The sequence below is a fragment of the Harpia harpyja genome, chromosome 7 (genome assembly GCF_026419915.1).
Source record: "Harpia harpyja isolate bHarHar1 chromosome 7, bHarHar1 primary haplotype, whole genome shotgun sequence".
Lineage (NCBI taxonomy): Eukaryota > Metazoa > Chordata > Aves > Accipitriformes > Accipitridae > Harpia > Harpia harpyja.
In genome coordinates this window covers 4,652,589-4,672,667 of record NC_068946.1, presented here as the reverse complement: position 1 = coordinate 4,672,667, position 20,079 = coordinate 4,652,589, and the positions used below count along the sequence as shown (strand labels likewise).

The following is a 20,079-nucleotide window of genomic DNA, read 5'->3' as shown; positions in this document are numbered from 1 at the left end:
GGAACGTTGCAGCCCTGCTTTGAGAGTCCAGTATGAAAAACACTTTGTACCTGCCAGGTAGTGTTATAATAGGTGGATGTGTACTACATGTTGTGAGCGCCAGAGCTGAGCATCTATGGAAAGGAGAGGCACGTAGTTAGCTGAATTTTAGCGTGAGACAGAATGGTTGGTGGTGTGGCAGAACGGGATGCTCTGTTGCTGCGCATCTTTGTGCGCCAGCTACACAGGCTCTGTGAGAGCCGTATGGTGCACACACGGGGGTGTAATGAGAGCACATACGTAGTCCAAAGCAGACTATGGCCCCCTGTTAGGCTCTGAACACCGCTTGGAGGAAATGCACGTTGCCTTCAGAGGCCCAATAGGACAGGTTACCTTAAACACAGGTTTTCTGAACTGAAATTTTTTCATTAGGAAAGGGATCGTGGTGTTTTTAATCAGATAAACATGGCATTTAATCTACATATAGCTGAGGGCCAAACCCTTTCGGTTTTTTTGAGGGCACTGAAGAATGTTTTATGGACAGAGAAGCAGGAGAAGAACAATGTTCTTTTTCAGACTTGCAGTTTGATTTCCAGCTGGTCCCACAGAGTTCATTACTGTGCAGTGTTTGGAGCTCTCCCTACTTCCACTGTGCAGCTGCCAGGATCTGATTTGCACAGTGTAAGGTGCTGAGCTGGAATTAAAAGGGTTTATGAAGGTTTTGTGTATGTAGGAAATGTAATATTCTAGGGAGTAGTGCGAAATGAGGCTTAACACCCTTCACCAATTCCACTCTCTCGTGAGCAGACCAGACCCGTCTGGGCCTGTTAGGGCCATAAGGGCTTTGGCTTGCTTGAATTTGCTTTGGACTTTGGATTCAGATCAGCTTACCTGGAAAGTCCAAATGTGTCCAAGAGTTTGACCAAACTTCGGTTCATGGAAATTTTACTCGATGCCCCGGTTTGGCCTGTCCTTTCCAGAAAGTTTTCAAACAGTGTCTGAATTTTCGCTTTGAAGAACAACTGTTATTGCTATAAGCTCAGTAACTGGGAAGTGCCTATTCCATTTCTATTTGCAAATAAAATGTTGGGAAGATGGAAAGCTGGGATAGGTTTTCTAAACTGTTACATATGAGGAAGAAGAAGAATAGGAAAAACTAGGTATATGTGGAAGAACTACTAAGTACAATTCTGAGCATAGCTTTATTGGTGGAAGTTAATATCTACTAAAATCTAACCATCCCCTAAAAGAAGTACTCGCCCCTAAAAGAACTACTCAGAGAGCAACCAGACTCCCTTTCTGAGCCAGACTTGCAGGAAGAGCACAAAAGGTATGCTATCACATTAGTAAAACTTGCAGCAGCATCATGTCTTGGATGTGAAATTATTTCCGTGCTAAGAGTTGTTTTCAGTTGATTTCTGAACTAGGCTGAAGCAGGAGCATCCATTCAGGAAAGCACTTAAACAGACACTCAAACCTGAGTTAAGTCCCATTGACTTCACTGGTCATGCTTAAGTGTTTTCTGGCCCAATTCAAAGCACATTCAAATTGGAAGAAAGGCTCTCTTTTACTTCAGCAGGTTTTAGATTAGGCTTCTTCTGCAGTCAGATGGCCTTCAGCAGCACACTGTTGCTTTTTCTAGTGGAGGACACAGGCAGGAGTGCTGTAGGGATACACAAAATGCACAAAAGTGCCTTTGGCCTCTGCTGCTTGTGATAGTTGCAGCCACTTCTGTTTAATGCTTTTGGGAACCTATATCTGCAGGAGCTGATAGATACGCACAGCCAGGAACCAGCATGTTCACTGGCAGATGCTGAGAGATGTGGGAGTGGGTTTGTGCAAGGATATGGGCTTGCTTGCCAGTTTGGTCTCAAATGGCTGGGGTTCTCATCAATCATGTTGATGTGGAGAAACAGTGGTGGTCACAGACCTCCTCTGGGTGGCGGGGGAGATCAGTGCTCCCTGGTATCGAGTGGAGACACCAGACCACAGAAGGTCAAGCATCTGCCTTAGCCCTCTGGGTTGGTGTAGATGCTGTCTAGTAGCTAGGGGAAAAAAAAGGCAACGAAAAACCAACCCCGTTGGCTGCTCTGTCTTAATTTAGGTTATTGTTAATCTAGAATCCACTATTCCGGCTTGTCAGCAGGCAGAGTGACAGAATATGTGAATTAATTTCCGAGGTGGGAAATTGCTAATAATTTATTTACAGCTTGGGGCGGGTGTGGAGGAGGGAATACAGTACAGACATATTTGGGTTTTCTTCATAAAATGTCAATGCTTAGCTCTTTCTGCTTCCTCTGAACATGACCCATTACTTGAGACAACATCCTGCAGTCCCTACACCTATTAGGGAGACTGCATGCAGCAAGGAGACGTTCTCTCACCGCTGTACAGCTCACCTGCAGGGCTCTTATTTACAGCAGTAAGTCCTGCTGTGGACACTCAGGACTGCCATGTGCGTGCAGTGTGGCTCGTCACAGCACCCCACAGCTCAGAAGGTGGCAGTCATTGTGGTTGAAAGCTAGGGAGAGGGAGTTTGAGAGGACCATGGGTGGGTTGTCATGATGCAGCAGATCTTTTAAGTGGCAAGAGATGCAGTGTTCAGCATGTGCCATTGACCTCTCTGTTTGTTTGTTAACAGGATACACACCCACTGGGATTTAAACATCTCCTTCCGAGAGACCTCTTGCAGGTACCATTTTGGGGCACCCTCTTTGTATGGTAGGCTAAGAGTTTATGATATGTTACTGGCGTATGGATGCTGTTAGATGTAAATGAACATTTCTAACTGTCAGTGCTGTGGGTTTTTTTTCTTCCTCCTTTGTTCCTCTTTCTCCCCTTACCACATATCCTTCCTTTTGTTTTTATTTTGGGGAAAGTTGTCTGTGGGGGGAAACAGTCTCTTTTATGTTGGAAGAGAGAATGGATTAGACTTGTAAAGAAAGTCCATTATTGGTTTTGGTATGTTTACTCTGGTCCCTTTTTGGAAGAATGGAAGGTTGGGGTGGCCTAGATCTATTTCCTGACATGAGAGACATGGGAGTCTGCATCCCATTTGCAAAAGTGATCCTTTGCACAAAAGGCTAATTGAAGGCCAAACTGACTGATGCTCCTGGATTGCTCAAGAGTTGCAGTGTTGTGCTGAGACAACTTAAAGAAGTGCTACCTTAAAAGGTGGGCCTGTGACTGCAAATGACAAGAATCACTGGATGACAGATGCTTTAGATAATACGATACCGCTGAGACACCCTGGTCCTGCAAAAACGTAGGCATGTAGGAGTCCGACTGCAGCGTCGAAGTATGAAGTATTGGAGCCAATAGGACTCTGCATTTTGCAATGTGAAGTACGAACGGGTTGAGCTACGGCTGCAAAAGAGCAATGTGAGAGTATTTACAAGTCAGCTTGGGAAAAAGTTGACATTAAAAAAATGACAAGTGTTTTACAAAGCATAAATAAAAGAAGTGACATAGAAGTCTGAATTGTGAGAAGAGAAGGATTGCCGAACCAGTCTGATATATTGCTTTTAAAGTCTGGTTTCCTGTAGTAACAGATACGCTAAGAAGGTGGAAATTCATAAATTGAAGATACCCAGTTACAAACATGAATATTTCTTTGTGACCTCTGGGTCAGTTGATACCATGAGCATAGTGCATTTTCTTTATGTGTTGCTAGTAGTCATAAACTTTTCTAATCCTTTAAAAATATAGCTGCAGAAATTTGCCTCTGCACTAGAAAAAGAAAACTGGAATTTTGAAATTTCTCTTTTATACTGAATTGCCACATCAGAGTGAAATATTTGAGCCTGGCAGGTGCCGCTTGTTTTCTAGAACAAGAAAAATTAATCTGTGCAGCTGTGAAACTTCTTGGAGAACGTAGAACAGAAGGAGGTAGATAGGGTACAGAACAGTCCAGAATTTGGTTCTGTATGTGTTTCATACAAATGTGGATACTGTAGAAATCAGGATCTGGTCCATTGGATCTGCTTGCTTTGCAGTCCACTAATAACTTTTTTGTTTTGCTAAAAGTAGTTTCTGATGCTTTGTGTAAACTTCCTCTTCAGTTAGAGATTTAAAAACAGTAGGAAAATAGTATTATTGCTACCACCACCAGCACCACTACTACTACTACTATTTGTGGAAGTGCCCACTGCATGCTAGACACCTCACAAACATTAAGAAATTATTCATACTCTGTAGAGATCAGATTGTCTAGACCTATGAGTATTGCGGCTGATGTGGGCATTTCTGTTATATCTGCAAGCCTCAGAATGTTTTGCAAATGTAAGCATCAGGGACAGGAGCAGAGAGTATTAGAAATTACTTCCATCTCCATCACATGCCCTTCAAATGCAGTGCTAACAAGTTCTGCCCCTGTTCTGTGTGCTCTCCCCCCAAAATGTGGCAAAAGAGTGAAAGTGGGCAGTGGAGAAGTGAAGGACAAATAGTCTCTGTCATTTTAACCCATTCACACATACCCACTGCTTCTCTCCCCCAACCTGAGGACAATTTGGACTGTTCTGTCGGCAACATTGGTGTGTGAAGGTTATAGCCTAAACCGTGCACCTGGAGAGACAAGTCCATCTATATTTAATTGAGTACTGGCGTATGAATTAAGTCTTGGCACCCCCATGAGGCAGTGGGAAGTGAAGGGTGGGAAATCCGTACTGATTCATACTCCATTAGGGAGCAAGTGAGGGCAGAGGTATTCATTGGTATTTAAGTAAGCACAGACTTTGGCCGTGAAGCATAAACCCCCGTAATTCCTAAAATTTACAATGTTAAGAATACAAAACCCCACCCTGATCAGTAAGCTTCTGGAAGCCAGTCTAGAAGGCACATCTTTCCCAGCACTCCTATAAAAAACAGCTGAAGTTTTTTGTATGGCAGCCTTTAGAATAAAATCCCTGGTTTGTCGCTATAAGGTTTTGGGACTCTAAAATACAAAAGAATGGATTCCTTCCAGGCAGACCCTTTCATGATAAATTTCAGCCTAGAGCAGAGTTTTATGGCTCAGTTATAAACTCCTAAAAGGCAGAGGTTTGTAATGGAAGTGCTGACACAAGCCTTAATTAATAGCCATGTGAACAACGATTCTGCACAATGGCAACGAAGGGTGCAAACCCCTTTGGCAATTAGAATCCCTGTCTTAAAAAAAAATAAATTCTGAACTTGCAATGCATAGAATAAAATAATGGTCTGATTTTTATGTCAACAAGTACACTTCTTGGGCTTCCTCAGCTTAACTGTTTGTTCCCTTCGGTTTAGCGCTCTCCTGGCAGAAACATGGTAGTTCCTCTTGGGAACAGAAGTTTTGCTTTTGCAGAGTAAATGGTTAGTCCAACTATCAAAAATTGTGCCCATCCAGCTAGTTCAGAAGAAACCAATGTGTGTTATGCTATGTGGCAAAATAAGTAATTTGTGTGGTTATGTGTCGGTACAGATAAAGGTTGTATGTATTTAAGTGACCAAAATTGCCACACGGTTCTGTAAAAGATCTGGCATATCTAAAATACCTCATGGGGTGGCAGAAACGTTTAGCTGACCTTTCTTCTCAGTGACCTGCATAATTTGGCACATGGGAGTTACACAGGTCATCCCAAACCCATGCCAGGAAATCGTTACGATGCACCACACCTGCATGAATGCACACAGTCACCATGCTACTTTAAATCAAGCAGGTCTGAGAACTGCCATCTTAATTTACCTGCCTCTTTGTCATAAGTTTGTCTTTGATCTTCCTTTCCAAGTTGTCAGAGGGTACCTGGATTCACTGGATTTAGCTACCTTAGAACTGCTGTCTGCATTGCCCTGGATAAAAAGACATTTAATTGGGTACAAATCATTGTATATGCAAAGAACCAAAAGCTCGAGATAGGGGAATTGTCCTGAAAGGGGAGATTAGGATCTCTCCTTGTCTTGCCAGGTGCTTTGCTCCCTTCCCTTGTAAGCTTTGAAGTTAATACAGGTTTGAGGTTTTGTTTACAGCTAGTCTTCCTTTAAAATTGCCTTTTTAAGGTAGAATTCCCTTGCATGGACATATTGTTCCTGGAATAATTTGCTGAAATGTGTTGAAGTTGTTCAGTAAGTGATGCACTTCTCCTTTTATTTCAAGACAAGCCTGTCAGATTTTGGAATAGTAAACACAAGGGTAAAGCCTGGTCTCGGCCACAAGATACCTAGACTCTGCTCCCACTGATTTCGGTGTGGGTCACAGTTGCTCAGCACCACAGGCAGGATTACCTTTCTGAGGTTGAGGCATCTTATGAAAATAAATTGTGGAATAAAAAGGAGTTCCAGGGAGGAAAAGGATTTTCCTTCTATTTGTTGCCACTTGATGTCTTGAGGGAACTGCAGGGAGGTGAGTGAGAAATAGATAAGAGGCCATGCATGTTAATACCATGCAGTGATGCAGCTCAGGGTGGAAAAAACATTTTGCCCACCTTCGAATTTCAAGACACTGTCAGTGCAATTAAGCCATCCCTGTTTCCAAGGAAGTCGGGTCGTTTACTGTTGCCCTTGTTAAAGACGGCTTGACTGGTAGGAAGGAAGATGGTGTGTAATTTGGTTAAAGCTGCATACAAAGACTAGGAGCACAGCAGAGAATTGAGCTAGGCATCTTGATGTTCAGCCACATGTTTTAGCTTTTGGCTGCATGGTAAGCAAACTCTGAAAGAATATCCGAGGCAGGCATTTCTGTCTTCAAAGTCCTGCACTGGTGCAAGCATAAAACAGTGACAAAGGAGAGAGGCGGGAGCATGCAAGAGAGTCTCTTCACTGCCATATGAACAAAAACCCACTTGAGGAGACACTCCAAGCTTACTGGGCCTGCCAGGGGATAATTGTATCCAGGTATATGCCACATGAAGGCTGCATAAGAAGAGGGAAGAAAAACAAAGGCATCATTTCCCCAGAGCAAATAAAATGCCTTTAACAACCACCATTTAAACAAAGATTACAGTGGTGTGTAACCAGCCTTTCTGGATGGGCATGAACCATATTAGAATGTATTTTAGACAGACAGACATTTGGCCAAGAGCCTGTGTATCCATGTGCATGTGTACGTGAATGTTTAAATCTGACGATAACATACTTAGTGGGCCTTTCCACATTGATTTAACCCTGGCAGAAACCCTTAACTCAGCCAGAACTGAGTTTAAGCAGCAGTGCTTAAACTGGATCCTTACATGTACATGTTTGGTCTATGTGGTACAGCTGCACACTTTTTAGAAAACTGTATTTAAGGAGGAATGAAACAGGTTAGTCAATAAGGAAGAGGACATTAAACGAATCAGGCCAAGTGGAAGAAGCAGATGAAAAATACATGGGAAATGGGACAGGAGAAGCGAACTGAAGGGAAATTCACTGATTTTCCTTTGGAAAGACACACAGGGAGAGAAAAGGAAAGCAGGAGAGGAGAATTGAAAAGTAGATAGTTCTGAATGTGTCAAGGCTGATCCTGACTCAGCAGAAAGTATTGCTGTGTGATGCAAGTAACGTTATCAAGTGCCAGAGGATCCTGCTGCTCTGCCCTTTAAGGATTGATATAGGATGGCTTCTGGGCTATTTATTTATTTATTTATTTATTTTTCCTAGTAAGATTTGCCTTTTAATCTAGGAGACTTGAAGTAGGTACTAAAAGGTCACAAGAAGTTTTTAGCAGCTGGAAGCTAGATGTGACCCCTTAATACCCTGCAGCCTTTAGCATCTGCTGCTAAAAGAGCTGGTATTTGTCAGATAAGCGCCTTTAAGTTACAGCAGAAAAATCAGACAGTGGCAGAGGGACAAGAGTGCCTTCAAATGGGGACCTGCCTTCACCCTTCCATGTCAGTCACTGATTTCTGCCTCGACACCAATGGACAGCAGGGCTGAAGCAGTAGCCCCGGTCGAAAAAGCTGATAGTAAGCTGAACTAAACAGAATGAGTCAGATTTTGCCCATCTGATTTAAGTCAGGGCAGAGAAGGCTGATGAGATACCAACTGTATGTAGACTTGCAGAGCTGTTTCCGTAACTTGTGATGACTTTGGAGGACAACGGTGAAGCTGACTCTTGACTGTATGCTTTAGAAAGCTTAGAAAGATCCCAGTGAAATACCACAGAATATATTAACCGTGACTTCTGGATTGGTATGGGGAGGACCCTTACTTAACATGAGGCTGAATTCGGCCCTTCCAGATTATTTCTGCTGTGGCTTTGGGACATAGACTGCATAAGGAAATGTTTTAATCCTTATCTTGGTGGACTATACAAAGAGCTCTCACCTTTCTAAGTGTTAAAGCTGTGAACCAGGACGTGCTTCCTGAATGCAAAGCCAGTAAATACAAGGAAGCTCTTGGCTAATGCCACAGCTGTTGGCAGTCAAGGCATGGCTATGTGGAGACAATATGTTGGAAAGAAAAGACTTTCCAGATGGGTGAACTCAGTTTGTTCATCAAACAGTGACATACCTGTTTGATTTTAGACAGTAGTTGCCCAACAAGTAAATGGATGTATTCTTTTGTTGAAGAAGAAAAGTAAAGTAAGTCCACACCAAATCCACATAGTTGGTAGACATTAACAAGAACGTTCTGAGTCAGAATGAAGAGCATTTCAGAAGGTTCAGCCAAGGAGCTAAGCTTCCAGTTCTGTAGAAAAAAATATGAGCAACCTTTGCTTTGCTTGTGCGTGATCACCCACAAAGCATCCATGTGAAGTTTGAAAGTGTGGATATTGAGATAAAATGGGTGGAGCTGCTACGTATGGGCCTGATGTTCCATCAGATGCTTTTTGGGGATTTCAAATGGCAACAGGACAGACTTCTGGCTCTATGCTATAGAGTATATGGTTTCCTTTTATTTGTTGGATCTAAACCCCCCAAAAGACTGGTACTGGCAGGAAACAAAGTTGTTCTTGACATCATCTTGCTGGAAGGCACTGATGAAATTTAGCTCTAGAAGTTGCGCGTATTCCTGAACTCCAGAGAGGCTGCTGGCAGGACGTTCCCCAAGGCCCATGTGAGTGGGTGAATTAGACTTGGGATTTTCATGGAGTCATGTAGAGCAGGGTTACCTGAGTAGCTTTTGCTTCTCCCTTTCCTGTAGGGATAAGGCCAGACAAGGCCTTATCTGTGGCCTTGTTTGTGCAGATTCTGGAACGAACATACTTGTAGGGAAGAACGGATGAACAGGGAGGAGAAAATTAGTACCTCCTGGTTTGCTGAAAACTATTATTTAATCTGAAATAATTATTTTATTGTTATTTCATTAGCAGTACTTTTTGCTTTTGTATTAATTCCCAGGAAGCTTAACTTGGCTATAGGGACGGGTTAGGGAAAGGAGACCATTTATGTACTAGCAGAGATTCAGAGGAATGGTAAAGGTGAGTAGGTAGCTGATAAACTAGTTTTAGCTTTCATTTTAAAGGTAGAAGAATACAATTATATTTCATAAGGTAGGTGAGAAAAGCTGTTAGATACCTATAAGAGAGAGAGAATGTTTATACAAGTGTAATGTTCTTCATATGTATCCCCAGTGTGTTGTCATCTCTAGTATATCTATGATGAGTGGGGGGGTATAATGGAACTTTTGTAGGGCAACTGAAAGGATTCTAGATAAACTGAGCATGTGAAGGCATCTTAAGACCTTGGTATATTGTTGAGATATACATAAGCTTGGTTACAGCTTTGGGGAAGCATTCTTGATATATTTCAGCTGCATACAGCAATCGAAAAGAGAGTCATATCCTTCTGCTTTTAGATTGTATGTTGGACCAAAACTTCAAGGGCATGTTTCGGGAATAGGAGGTTTTCTGACCTCCCTCTTCACACCCTACTGTGAAATTGAAAGGATTCAAATGTAAGTTGGATATGTGAGTGATTCCTGTAGATCATCAGTTCCCACTGTTCATTGTCTAAACTTACACCCTATCACCCATTTAAAATCGCTCATCTGAGTATTTTAATATTTCATCAGTTCAAAGCAGGCAGCTTAATGAATTGAGAAAATGAGGAGAATTTGGGATATTCAGAGAGACCTTATATCCATTAGGCACACCAGCTGCGTGTCAGTGACACATTCTTTTTATTGGCTGAGCAAAACATTTCTATTTGTCTGTTACTGAGGAACATTGGAACGCAGCATCTAGACAAGTCCAAAACTTCAGGGAACGCTCTACATGTCAGCAGGACAGGCCCATTGATTTTGGTGCAAGTCAGACATGCCAGAAAACCTGTCAGGAGAAAAATCAGGACCTCCAGGCTGCCTGGTGCTGCAGGCAGAGGAATTGTTTGGCCCTTCCCTGCACTTGCATGCATGCAGCAGGAGCAGCTGCTTGGCTTAGAGCGTGAGGCTGGGTGTGACTTGGATTCTGACAAGTAACAGGGTTTGAGAAGTATTTTTTAAGGGACCAGTTTGGAGATCCAGCATGGGAGACCTAGGAACTTGGGGAAGTTTGGGGTAAGCAGGGATGATTAAGTTGGTGTTAATGAGAAAATGGGGAACTGAAAGAAGGGTTTATAAATCTGCATGGGAACACACTAAGCTCCTGGGAAACGATGGAAAGGAAAACAAAGAGGCACTGAAGCTCTAGGATGAAGGAAGGATCCAGTGTGAGCTGCAGGAGTCCGTGAAGCAGGGAGTCCTGGAGGTTGATTCACAAGGTCTGTATAGCGAGGAGGCAGGGGAAGAGCAGAATGGAGGCAGTTTTAGGTATTCATGAAACGCACTTGACTCACAATAAGGGAGTGTGACAAGTATGTGACACCCCACCCTCCAATGGCATTTCTGCTTGCCATGGTTGCCTTCATTATTCTCTTAGTGAAACTTTTTTTATTAGTGGCCAAGGTGAGCTGCAGCCTGTGCTCGGGGAGGGAGTGATCAATACCATGGGCTTGGTGGATGTTCAGAGGAAAAAAGTACAGACACTTGTAGTGGTTGTGGCAGATGAGCCGATGAAGATGGACCCTTATGGAAAATCCTTCTGAACTCTGGTGAATTTGTGTTGGGTTGCTGCCCAACAAGTGTGTGCGTAGAAGGTAGAAGTCAAAGATGTTTTCAAGGGACTAGTTATGTGCATACTTGGATGCATATCTGCACTAACAAAAAATGGCAGGCGGGAAAAAAGAGTCTGTAACTAACCCTCAGGCTTCTTGCCAGCTTGGAGTACTGGGTTCCATGTCCTTATGAGAGAAAAATAGCACAAGATCTTCATGTTTCCTGCCTCAGAAGAGAGCCGGGGGCAGTAAGGCTGGCAGAAAGAGCAGGAGACTGCAATGAACAGCAATGCAAGCATCATAGGGGGATGGTGCTTCTCAGGAGCTGCACCTTGCCAACGATGGTCTTGCACGGTGCTTACACCGTGCTTTTGTAATGCCTATACTTTGTACAACTCTGGGTGAGGTGTCTCATCTGGAAGGCCGGTGTATCCTGCTGGTGATGGAGGAGTAGTAAAGTGGCTGACTGTGTTCAGGGTTTTCCCTACCTTGTTTGGATTCAGGCTCTCATTATTTCTAATGCTTTGCGCCCTTCTCCTTTTCTCAGAAGTCACCGTGCTCCTTTATCCTGCTGCACAGTAAGCTTTTTGGCTCCAAGATTACAACTGTGGTGGAAATGCAGGATTCAAGATGCATTAGGCCCGTCTGATAGTTTTTCAAACTCAGAAGCCCTATCTGCATTACTGCAGGCAGGAGGGGAAATCTGAGGCTAAAATGTCTAGCGTGGGCATGCCCGTTGCCAAATGCTTTTGTGGTACCTTAGCGGATGGATGCATGTCAAAACCAACTATCAGAATAAGGTGCCAATAATGATAGACTGGGTTTGCACTTCATCTCAGTGCTTTATCTCTTCCCCATCTCCAGTCCAGCATCAATGTGGTATAGTTCCATCTTATTTTTATTTATGTGCTTGCAGAGAACCGAATGACAAAGCAGGGTTACAATAAAAACATCTTTATACTTATTTCCACCTAATTTTGGAGTTGCCAGCTCTACTGATCATTTTTATGAACTGTCATGAGCATTAATGAAATTTTATGAGCATTTTGCTTGGGACATTGCAGGATGATTTTTCCTTTTTCAAGGTAAGTCTGCAGGGAGAATTAGGGCTGTATTGCCCATGGTTGGGGTTGCGATTTTCAGGCCTTTCAGCTCCCCCCAGTTGGTAAAACTTGTTTACCCTTCCCTTTTTCTTATTTTCCCTTCCCTCGCCTTTCCCCTTTCATTCCCTTTTTGCCTGTGTCTGATGGGTGACATCTTATTAGAAGGTGGAAATACCCAGAGGCAGAAGTGGGGTGCTGGTAAATTGTTGTCTGTCAAGGTCTATCAGGACTGATATCTAAGAAGGACAGAGAGTGACTGAGAGGTTTTTTTAATCAATGATGAAGTTTTAAAAGGCAACCTAAAGACTGAGCAATAAAAATATAACCAAGAAGGCCAAGGAATGAGAGGCAACTGTGCCCTGAGCTTTGCCGGCTGAAAATCATGCTTGTCTTCTGTCTAGATTGCAAAATTCTCATGGGGTACAGCTTCCTCCTGTGGCAGTGGAGGTAGGTGGGAGGCTTTCCATTAGCTTCAGCAGGCCCCAAGCTGGATTCCTGAATAACAGGGCCAGTTTGCACTTGGTTGAGCATGTGAAAGTGCTGTTGAACACGTTGCTGGCTACAAACGCCATTCGCCAGGTAGATGCGGGGTCTGGGTTTTTGCAGCAAATAGAGAAGTTGGAGATGAGCTCGGGAAACAAGGAGAGGGAGCCAGAAAATGCATCACAAGGTAGCTTGCCTCCCAGCAGTTTGCCACATTGCAATTCATGAAGTGGCAGGTCAGAGGAGCTGAGGCTTCCCAGCTTATGCCAGAGAGGTCCTGGAGTGTGAGAAGTGGGATGAGAAGAGGCAATAAGGCACAGAGAGGTCTGGAGGAAGGAGGCAGCCCCTGCGCTCCTCAGAGATGCACATACATATGCTGGCTTGCATCCAGCTTCTTTGCCTGGGGCTTATCTGCCTATCTCTGATGGAAAAGTGACACAGCCTGTCAGCGGGTCATGCTGCCTATTGTTTAACAGTGAAACAAACTCTGCTGCTCCCCCTTGCACGCCCCCCCCCCCCCGGCCCCATCCACTTCTTTATTAGTCACCTGATCAGAGCCTTCAAATCCTTGACCCAAATCCTCCTGTGCCCAGCTTTAGGTCTTATCCTGCTCTGGCTGTTCTGTCCACTGTCGACCTGAGAGGAAAGGTATTGGCTGTGTGCTATGTGATTAGGGAGATGGTGGTGGATGTTTTGAGCTGTGTGCAAGGTGATAAGCAGGAGTGAGGGAGGAGGGGAAGAGCCCTTGATAGGTCTGAGCTGCGAGCTTTCCCTGATCCGCATCCCTTCCCTGTTTCTGCTGACTCAGTGACCCTAGTTTTACTGCCTGGGAGTGTCAGAGGCAGTGACCTTGCCTGTCTGCTCAAGGACCTCTGGTACTGAAAGGCCATGCCAGGGCAAACCAAGACGTGCTGAGGAGAAAGTTATTTTTGCAGAATTTCTTATCCCAAGACGACTCTCAGCTCTGCCAGACTGGAAGATGGTTAATCCTGCACTGATTTGGTGCTGCGTGTGTGGCAGGGAGTCAGAGTGGTCATCTTGTGAAACGTGCTTATTTCCATCTGCGTAGGAAGGTTTACATACTAGTAAGGAAGAAGCTGAGAGGATTCGTCACCTCTTGGGAATAAACAGATTATTTTACCCCCAGAGCACTCGAATCAGTGTGGTCGGGGTTCTGAGGTGGAGGGTCTCTGCTTGCTTCCTGGTGGGCAGAGCCACAGGTCACACATTTTTTTCACTCTGAGCTGCCACTATTAACTGGGAGTACGACAGGGTGATTTTCTGACAGGTTCTGTGCAGGAGGTCAGACGAGGTAGATATAACTGTCCCTTCTGGGGCTTAAAATCAATGAATCTGTGATTAAATGGCCCACAGAGGCTGGACAGTGCAGGTTAAGGGAAAAGTAGTGATATTGGTGGCATTTTATGGGGGAGCTGCGGTCAGGTATTTCTCTTTGGGCAGCACAATGGCCAGCAATCCCCAGGTCATGTCTGTCTTTCTAGGTCATTTTAACGAGCCCCAGATTTACCTGCGCATAGCAGGGAGACAGAAGGTGGATTTTTTTCAAGGGCTGGGCTGGAGTGCATATTTTTCTTTGGAAATCGGTTATTAATTTTGTTTTGGGTTTTAAAAAAAGCTAACTAAAAAATATGAGAGCCTTCAAGTGGCTATTTTACACCAGTCCTGACATTACATAGTTGTGCTGTTACATAAGGTTGTTTCTCAGAGCTATAATGATGCAACAGTATTTATAGACCAATCTGGGTTTTCCTTTTAATGGCTTCCATAAAAAGCTCATTATTCCCTTCATACAGTCACTGACTGATTTACATGCTTGTCCTGTCCCTGGGCGTATGCTCCAGTTTGGGTAGGCCTGAGCGACACACTCACACTGTCTGCTTGTTGCTAAATGACTCTGACAACAGTCTGGCTGTGACACTGGTCTGATCCTTACACCACAAACTTGTCTTTTGGGGAGATGGTGAGGAGAGGGGAGAGGAGGTCAGCAGAGAAGAAAAAAAATCACTTGTGTTTCTGCAGGTTCTGGCAATATTGTCATCTCCTTGGAGCCGCAAAGCCTCTGTCATTGCTGGCGTATCAACCTGGTCAGGCAAGGGACTTGGTCTGGCTAGAGTGGGTGCATATGGTATGTAGAAGAAAGTCACTGCAGAGTAAGCAGAGTCTGTGAATCTGTTACCTGAGCCAGGGGTACCATTGAAATATACTCTTGAACTGGACTTGTGTCCAGTCAGGCTGAGAATGAGGAGGGAGAAGAAACCCCACGTGTGTTCCTCAGAGTGACATAGGAGGGTTTCTGTGGAGGATGCAGGGGCGCACACCTGCGCCGATTTCCACTTACCCTGGCTTAATCAATGTCCTTGCGTCTTTTCCCCTGCAAGCCCTGACATTCCTCCTTTTGCATATTGGATTTTTTTTTTCTTTATTGTAGGGAGGGGCAGAGGGTCGGGACAGTTTTATGGCAACTGTATTGATCAGTAAAATTTAATATAATCCCTGCACTTACTGTGTGATCGTTAAGGGGATGGAGAGCCAGTGAAACATATTTAAAAAGAAATATTTTTTGGTTTTATTTCCTCCCATGCTACTTTTCTGAGTCTCTCTTCTCTTCCAAACCTGGCATCAATCTCCTACTTTGCATCCCTTCAAAGACAGTCATGCATTTTTGACCGGGTTTTCCCAGTTTGCCTTTGATTTGATCAAGTATTAGGAAAAAACTTACCCAGTCTGGTCCGGTGCTGAATTCATTCACCATTTCCAGTGTTAACTGTCTTGCAGTTTCTAAATCTATGCAATTTTGTGTCTACTGAGAATATCACTCCCTCTTTTTTATCTCAGATATATCTGGAACTCTTATTGCTGAAGTACCAGATTGCCTCTTGGTGTCTAATGCCTCCCACTCACACAGTGCCCCTGTGCATCCCCATGTGTGTGGAGAACAGCAGCACAAAGTGGTTAACTGACATGCCAGCAAAGTCTGGGCAGGAAACTGGAGCAGAAAAATGACAGCTTGAGTTTCAAACTTGTGCTAAATATCCTAACCACTGGAGCAGCCTTCTTTGGGTACTGCAGAGTGGTGCTGCGCCGCAGGTGAAATACCTCCTCTGCAGAGTGACCTGCACTTTTTTATGCCTGATACCAAGCACTGAAAGGTTACTGTATGTGATCTTGCAGCTCAGAGCAAGGGCAGAGCAAACCCTGTCTGCCAGCAGGATGGACAATCTCTAAGAGGCACAGAGGGCTCATTCTGGCTCACACTGTGAGGAGGATAGGGCATGGCATTTGTACTGAGGTTACTGTTACTATTGCCTCCTTATTTTGGAGAGGTCTGCAGCCAACAGGGAGGCAGCCGCTACTGAAAATTATTTAAATTTTGACCAAATTTTCTCCATCCGCTCTCCCTCCCCCTCTTTGCAATCACTCTTTGCAGTCACTTTGAGCAGCGTGTTGCGAAAATCACCAGACCCTGCGGGCGCCTGGCTGCCTGTGCTAGATGCAGAGACTCTGACACTGATTTATATTTTGGTTAATTGTCTCCATCCATTAGTCTCCTCATCCTTCTCCTTGTTAAAGATGCAGTTGCTGCTAATGTCTGTAAATGAAACACATTTAAAAGGCATTGCTCCCAGTCTGAATCCGGCTTGGGTTAACAATCACTGGAAGCTGCCACCTCCCGAGGATCTCGAGGATGGTGCGTCTCCATTCAGGTGCCCTCCAGGGGCTGGGCAGCCCAGGCATTTGTCAGCACCTCTCTGCTTACCCTCACTCAAGGGGCCAAAAGCCGAAGGGGCCAAGAGGCTGAGGTGTCTGCCCCATTTGTCTCCTCCTCTCTGTAAGTCACTGCACGCTGAATGTGCTGGCAGGGCTGGCTCCAGAACCAGGCTGGGAAGATGGCTTTCAGCAGATGTAAGGGACTAGTTTGCTGGGGCATTTGAGATTGAGGAGAGGTGACTGGAGTGAGGGTCCAAATGCTGGTCAGCAGGAGGACCAGCAGACAAGACAGGACCAGAAGGGGTCTTGGAGCAATAGCTGCTGGCTTCAAACACTGCCAGTCGGAGGCTTGTGGTGCAGATGTTGCTCAGAAAAAGATTATTGTTCCCAGAAGTCAGTCATACAGGATTGCTGCATGTCTGGTTACCACAGCCTCCCTAAAAGGGCTTGCTCCTAATTCATTTATACGTCCCCAGGGATGGCCGCAGTTAGCAAATCTGCCGGTTCAGTGGCAGTCCCTATGATAGACTTCTCCTTCCTTGAGCACAGGTTGTGGCTCATTAGCTAGACTAGATGACATTGCTCATGCAGTGTGTGCCGGAGATGGTAGTACTGCCGCTTTAGCTGTTGTCCTGCAGGTGCTTCTCCGCGGACTCCGCAGAGGAGTCAATGGATTACTGTGGCATCTTGTCCCAAACAGACACCTTCTGTCTGGGTGACGTTTCCACCAGTTGTTGATGTGGCTGTCTCTCCCCTTGAGTGCCTTTTCCTGTAAGCAACGCGGCTATCAAATGACCACTGGTGGACCATTATAGTGCCATTACAGAAAGTCTCATCAGAACAACCAGCTTTGGGGGAGACAGAGGACCAGTTAGTTCCATTAAACATAGACAGTGCAGCAATCAAAGCATTCGTAGAGAACATTAGCAACGTTTTTTTTTCCTCCAGTGGTAATTTTTGCAGCCATTAGTTATTAGTATGTCTCATTGCTGCTTTGCAGAGCAGGCTCCTTATATCAGAGCATTGGGATGTGACAGGGAATTTAAGACTCAGCTCTGTTCTCTATCAGAGCTGCACAGTTATCCGTGTTGTCCTGACTATACTCCCGGAGTCCTGCACCAATGTTCATTGGGTTTGGGTATGAGGTTTTAGGATGAGAAAGACTTTTTTTGTTGTTTCCCAGACTGAACATGGAACCTGCAGCGTATGCCTCCTATGCTGTGCTCCCCTGCAGTTTTCTTTTGTTGCCAGTGTAACAGGTCAAGTGTACAGTGTTTTCAGAAATACCCTGCAAGGTCAGGTGGGCATTTTGTTAGAGAGCAGCTTTCATTTCATATTACATCCAGGTAAAGGAGCCATTTGGACATGGCCTTTAAAGCTTTGTGGTTGCTGCTTGCAGCATGCATGGCCTGAGTTGTGGTGCACTAGTGAGCTGCTCGGTTGCCTGTGGCTTAGGCACAACCCTTATCACAGCTTTCCTGCATTCCTGGTAAATGGATCTGTTGCTCCTGTGCCCTCTCTTCATTAGGATTTGAAAATTGCCCAAACCATAATAATATCCAGCCACTTCTCCGACTGTTGCTTTTGGCAGCAAGACAGAGCCTAGTGGCAGAATGGGAATTCTGTTGGATGGAAAGCAGCTTGCAAAAGCCTAGGACATTCTTTTCGGTGGATAAATGGGCAAGGAAGAGGCAGGATAGATATATGGCATGTTTGGTGGAATGGTTACTTCTCCGATGCTACATGGAGCACAGTAATAACCAGGCACTTACTTACACATCACCACTGCCAGCTTTACTCCTTGTTAAAGTGTGTTCCTTTTGAGGCCAGGTTCATTACAAGGTCTGTGCCACTTGCAGCTGTTCTCAAAGCTACAGAGTTGGCCTTGAGGGACGTCTACAGTGCTGTTAGGTAGCTGCTACCTTTCCTTTATTTCTTAGTAGGAGGAACATCTTTGTGAAGACGGGATCTCACTTCTTTGTCAGCAGTCATCACACACTTCTTTGCCATACAAGATTCTCATCTTTTTTTAACATTTTATTCCTCTCCACAGCTGCTAAGTATGATGTCGCAAAAACAGGACGATGGATTCAAATTAATCCATCAACAGCAACGAGCAACAGCACATCAGCTGTAATTGAAAGCAACAACAGGAATTTATCTTTACTAGACGTGTTTAGATTCGCTGTTCAGATGGAGGACAGGGCGAATTTTAGCGTTCTGGTTGGAGGTTAAATGTGTATTGGATTTAAAGTTCAGACTCAAAACTCTTGTAGTGCTGTAAGTTCTCTCGTAAAACTTTGCCCGCCAAAATAGCAGAAATACCAGAAAAACACATCTTGTGATCGGAGCTTCGATCATCCTGAGCCAGGTATCAGAAGAAAGGTCTTATGAGACTGTCAGTTAACACCGAGTTACTTCCCAGTCTGAAAGCAAATCTGGATGTGGCCAACCGGCCACGTGCCCTCTGGAATCCCTGACAGTAAGTACTCAGCTTTCTACCCTTCGTTTTACTGCAAGAGCAAAACTTGCTGCTATGAAATGGAAGTGCCCAGTCAGTCATGCCTCAGAACATGTTCCCCTGCTGCTTGGAAACATACCTGTATTACTGCGGGTCCCCAAACCATTAATTACCAAACCCCATGCAAACTGGATGTTGCCATGGCAACCCGCAACCCTACAGAAGGCTATTTGTCTCCTCCTTGACCTTTCAGGAGATCTGTATCTTGCTCAAGCCCCCTTCTCTAATCCGGTTTTTAAAATATAATATTATGCTACTGAAAGGGATCAGACCTTTAATCTGATTGTGTGTGCATGTGTCAGTGCATGTATGGGGGAGCGCCTGCATTAACAGGCACCCAGCAGCGGCTCGGAGACAAGACAAAGGAAAAGCAGAGTGTGACTCTGCCCTGCTGGGGCTGCAAGTGAGCACCTGGGTGGAATTATTGGCTTCAGCACACAGATGGGGGAATCCTCTACATGGGAAGGACCATCCCCTTAGTGTGGGTTCCTTCCCACCGAGGTCAGGCAAGAACTGTGCTTTTGCTGATGAGGAATTTTGCAGAGGGAATGCCGTCACAGCCATTTCAGTTTCCCTTCCAGTGAGCCTACGTCCCTGCCTTCAGCTGCATTAGTCACTGTGCCAGACCAAGCAGCCAAGTTTTAGGCATTACTACATGTATGTTGGTATCCCCAAAGTGCGTGTTCTGGATCTTGACCTGAGGTCCTGCAAGCTGGATATTCTTTTCCCAGTTGTATTCCCTCCGAGGGAGGGATCTTTAATCCTGCATTGGCTCTGCCTGCTGGAGCCCCGAGCCCGTGAATTTGTTGCCTGTTCTGTATATGACAGGATTACTGCGAGCAAGTTAGGTGGTGTGTAAACCCGGAGGAACAAACAGCCTTTTCCCCAAGAGACTTGCTGTCTTTTGAAAACACTGTCCTGTATTGTGAGCAAGTTGAACACACAGAGAATACCCTGTAACCTGGGCTGAGAGAGGGGGTCTTGTTTCTGCGCTGTGCCACTTGTTCAGGTTGCCCTTTGCACTGCTCAGATCCATGCATCGAGAGCCGGCCGCCCAGCCGTGTCTGCGAGATGGGCTTTGGTAGGTGCTGGGCTGGGCCTTTTTTTACAGAACGTGGGCACAAAAGTCCGGAGCTGACAGGAGTGAAGAATGAGGGATGAGACTGAGGAATCGGGGACCAGTTAGTCAAAGGGAATTGAAACACAGGGTGGAGGGCCAGCATTGCCGCCTGGCAGTGCCGGGACTGCCCAGCACAGGTGTGGGCACTAACCCAGCACAGGTGCTCCCCGTTCTGCA

The 20,079-nt window shown here is 45.0% G+C and overlaps 1 protein-coding gene across 4 annotated transcripts in view; it reads left to right on the top strand.

Moving 5' to 3' along the window:
• Positions 1–20,079, top strand: part of SAMD11 (sterile alpha motif domain containing 11) — a 125,180-nt gene that overhangs the window by 44,578 nt on the left and 60,523 nt on the right. For 3 of the 4 annotated variants that reach the window (XM_052792889.1, XM_052792892.1, XM_052792893.1), the window contains exon 4: positions 2,621–2,671. The exons of the other annotated variant lie outside the window; for it this stretch is intronic. In XM_052792889.1, coding sequence (XP_052648849.1) covers positions 2,621–2,671 — 51 coding nt within the window. The remainder of the gene's footprint in view (positions 1–2,620; positions 2,672–20,079) is intronic. 4 annotated transcript variants of the gene reach the window in all.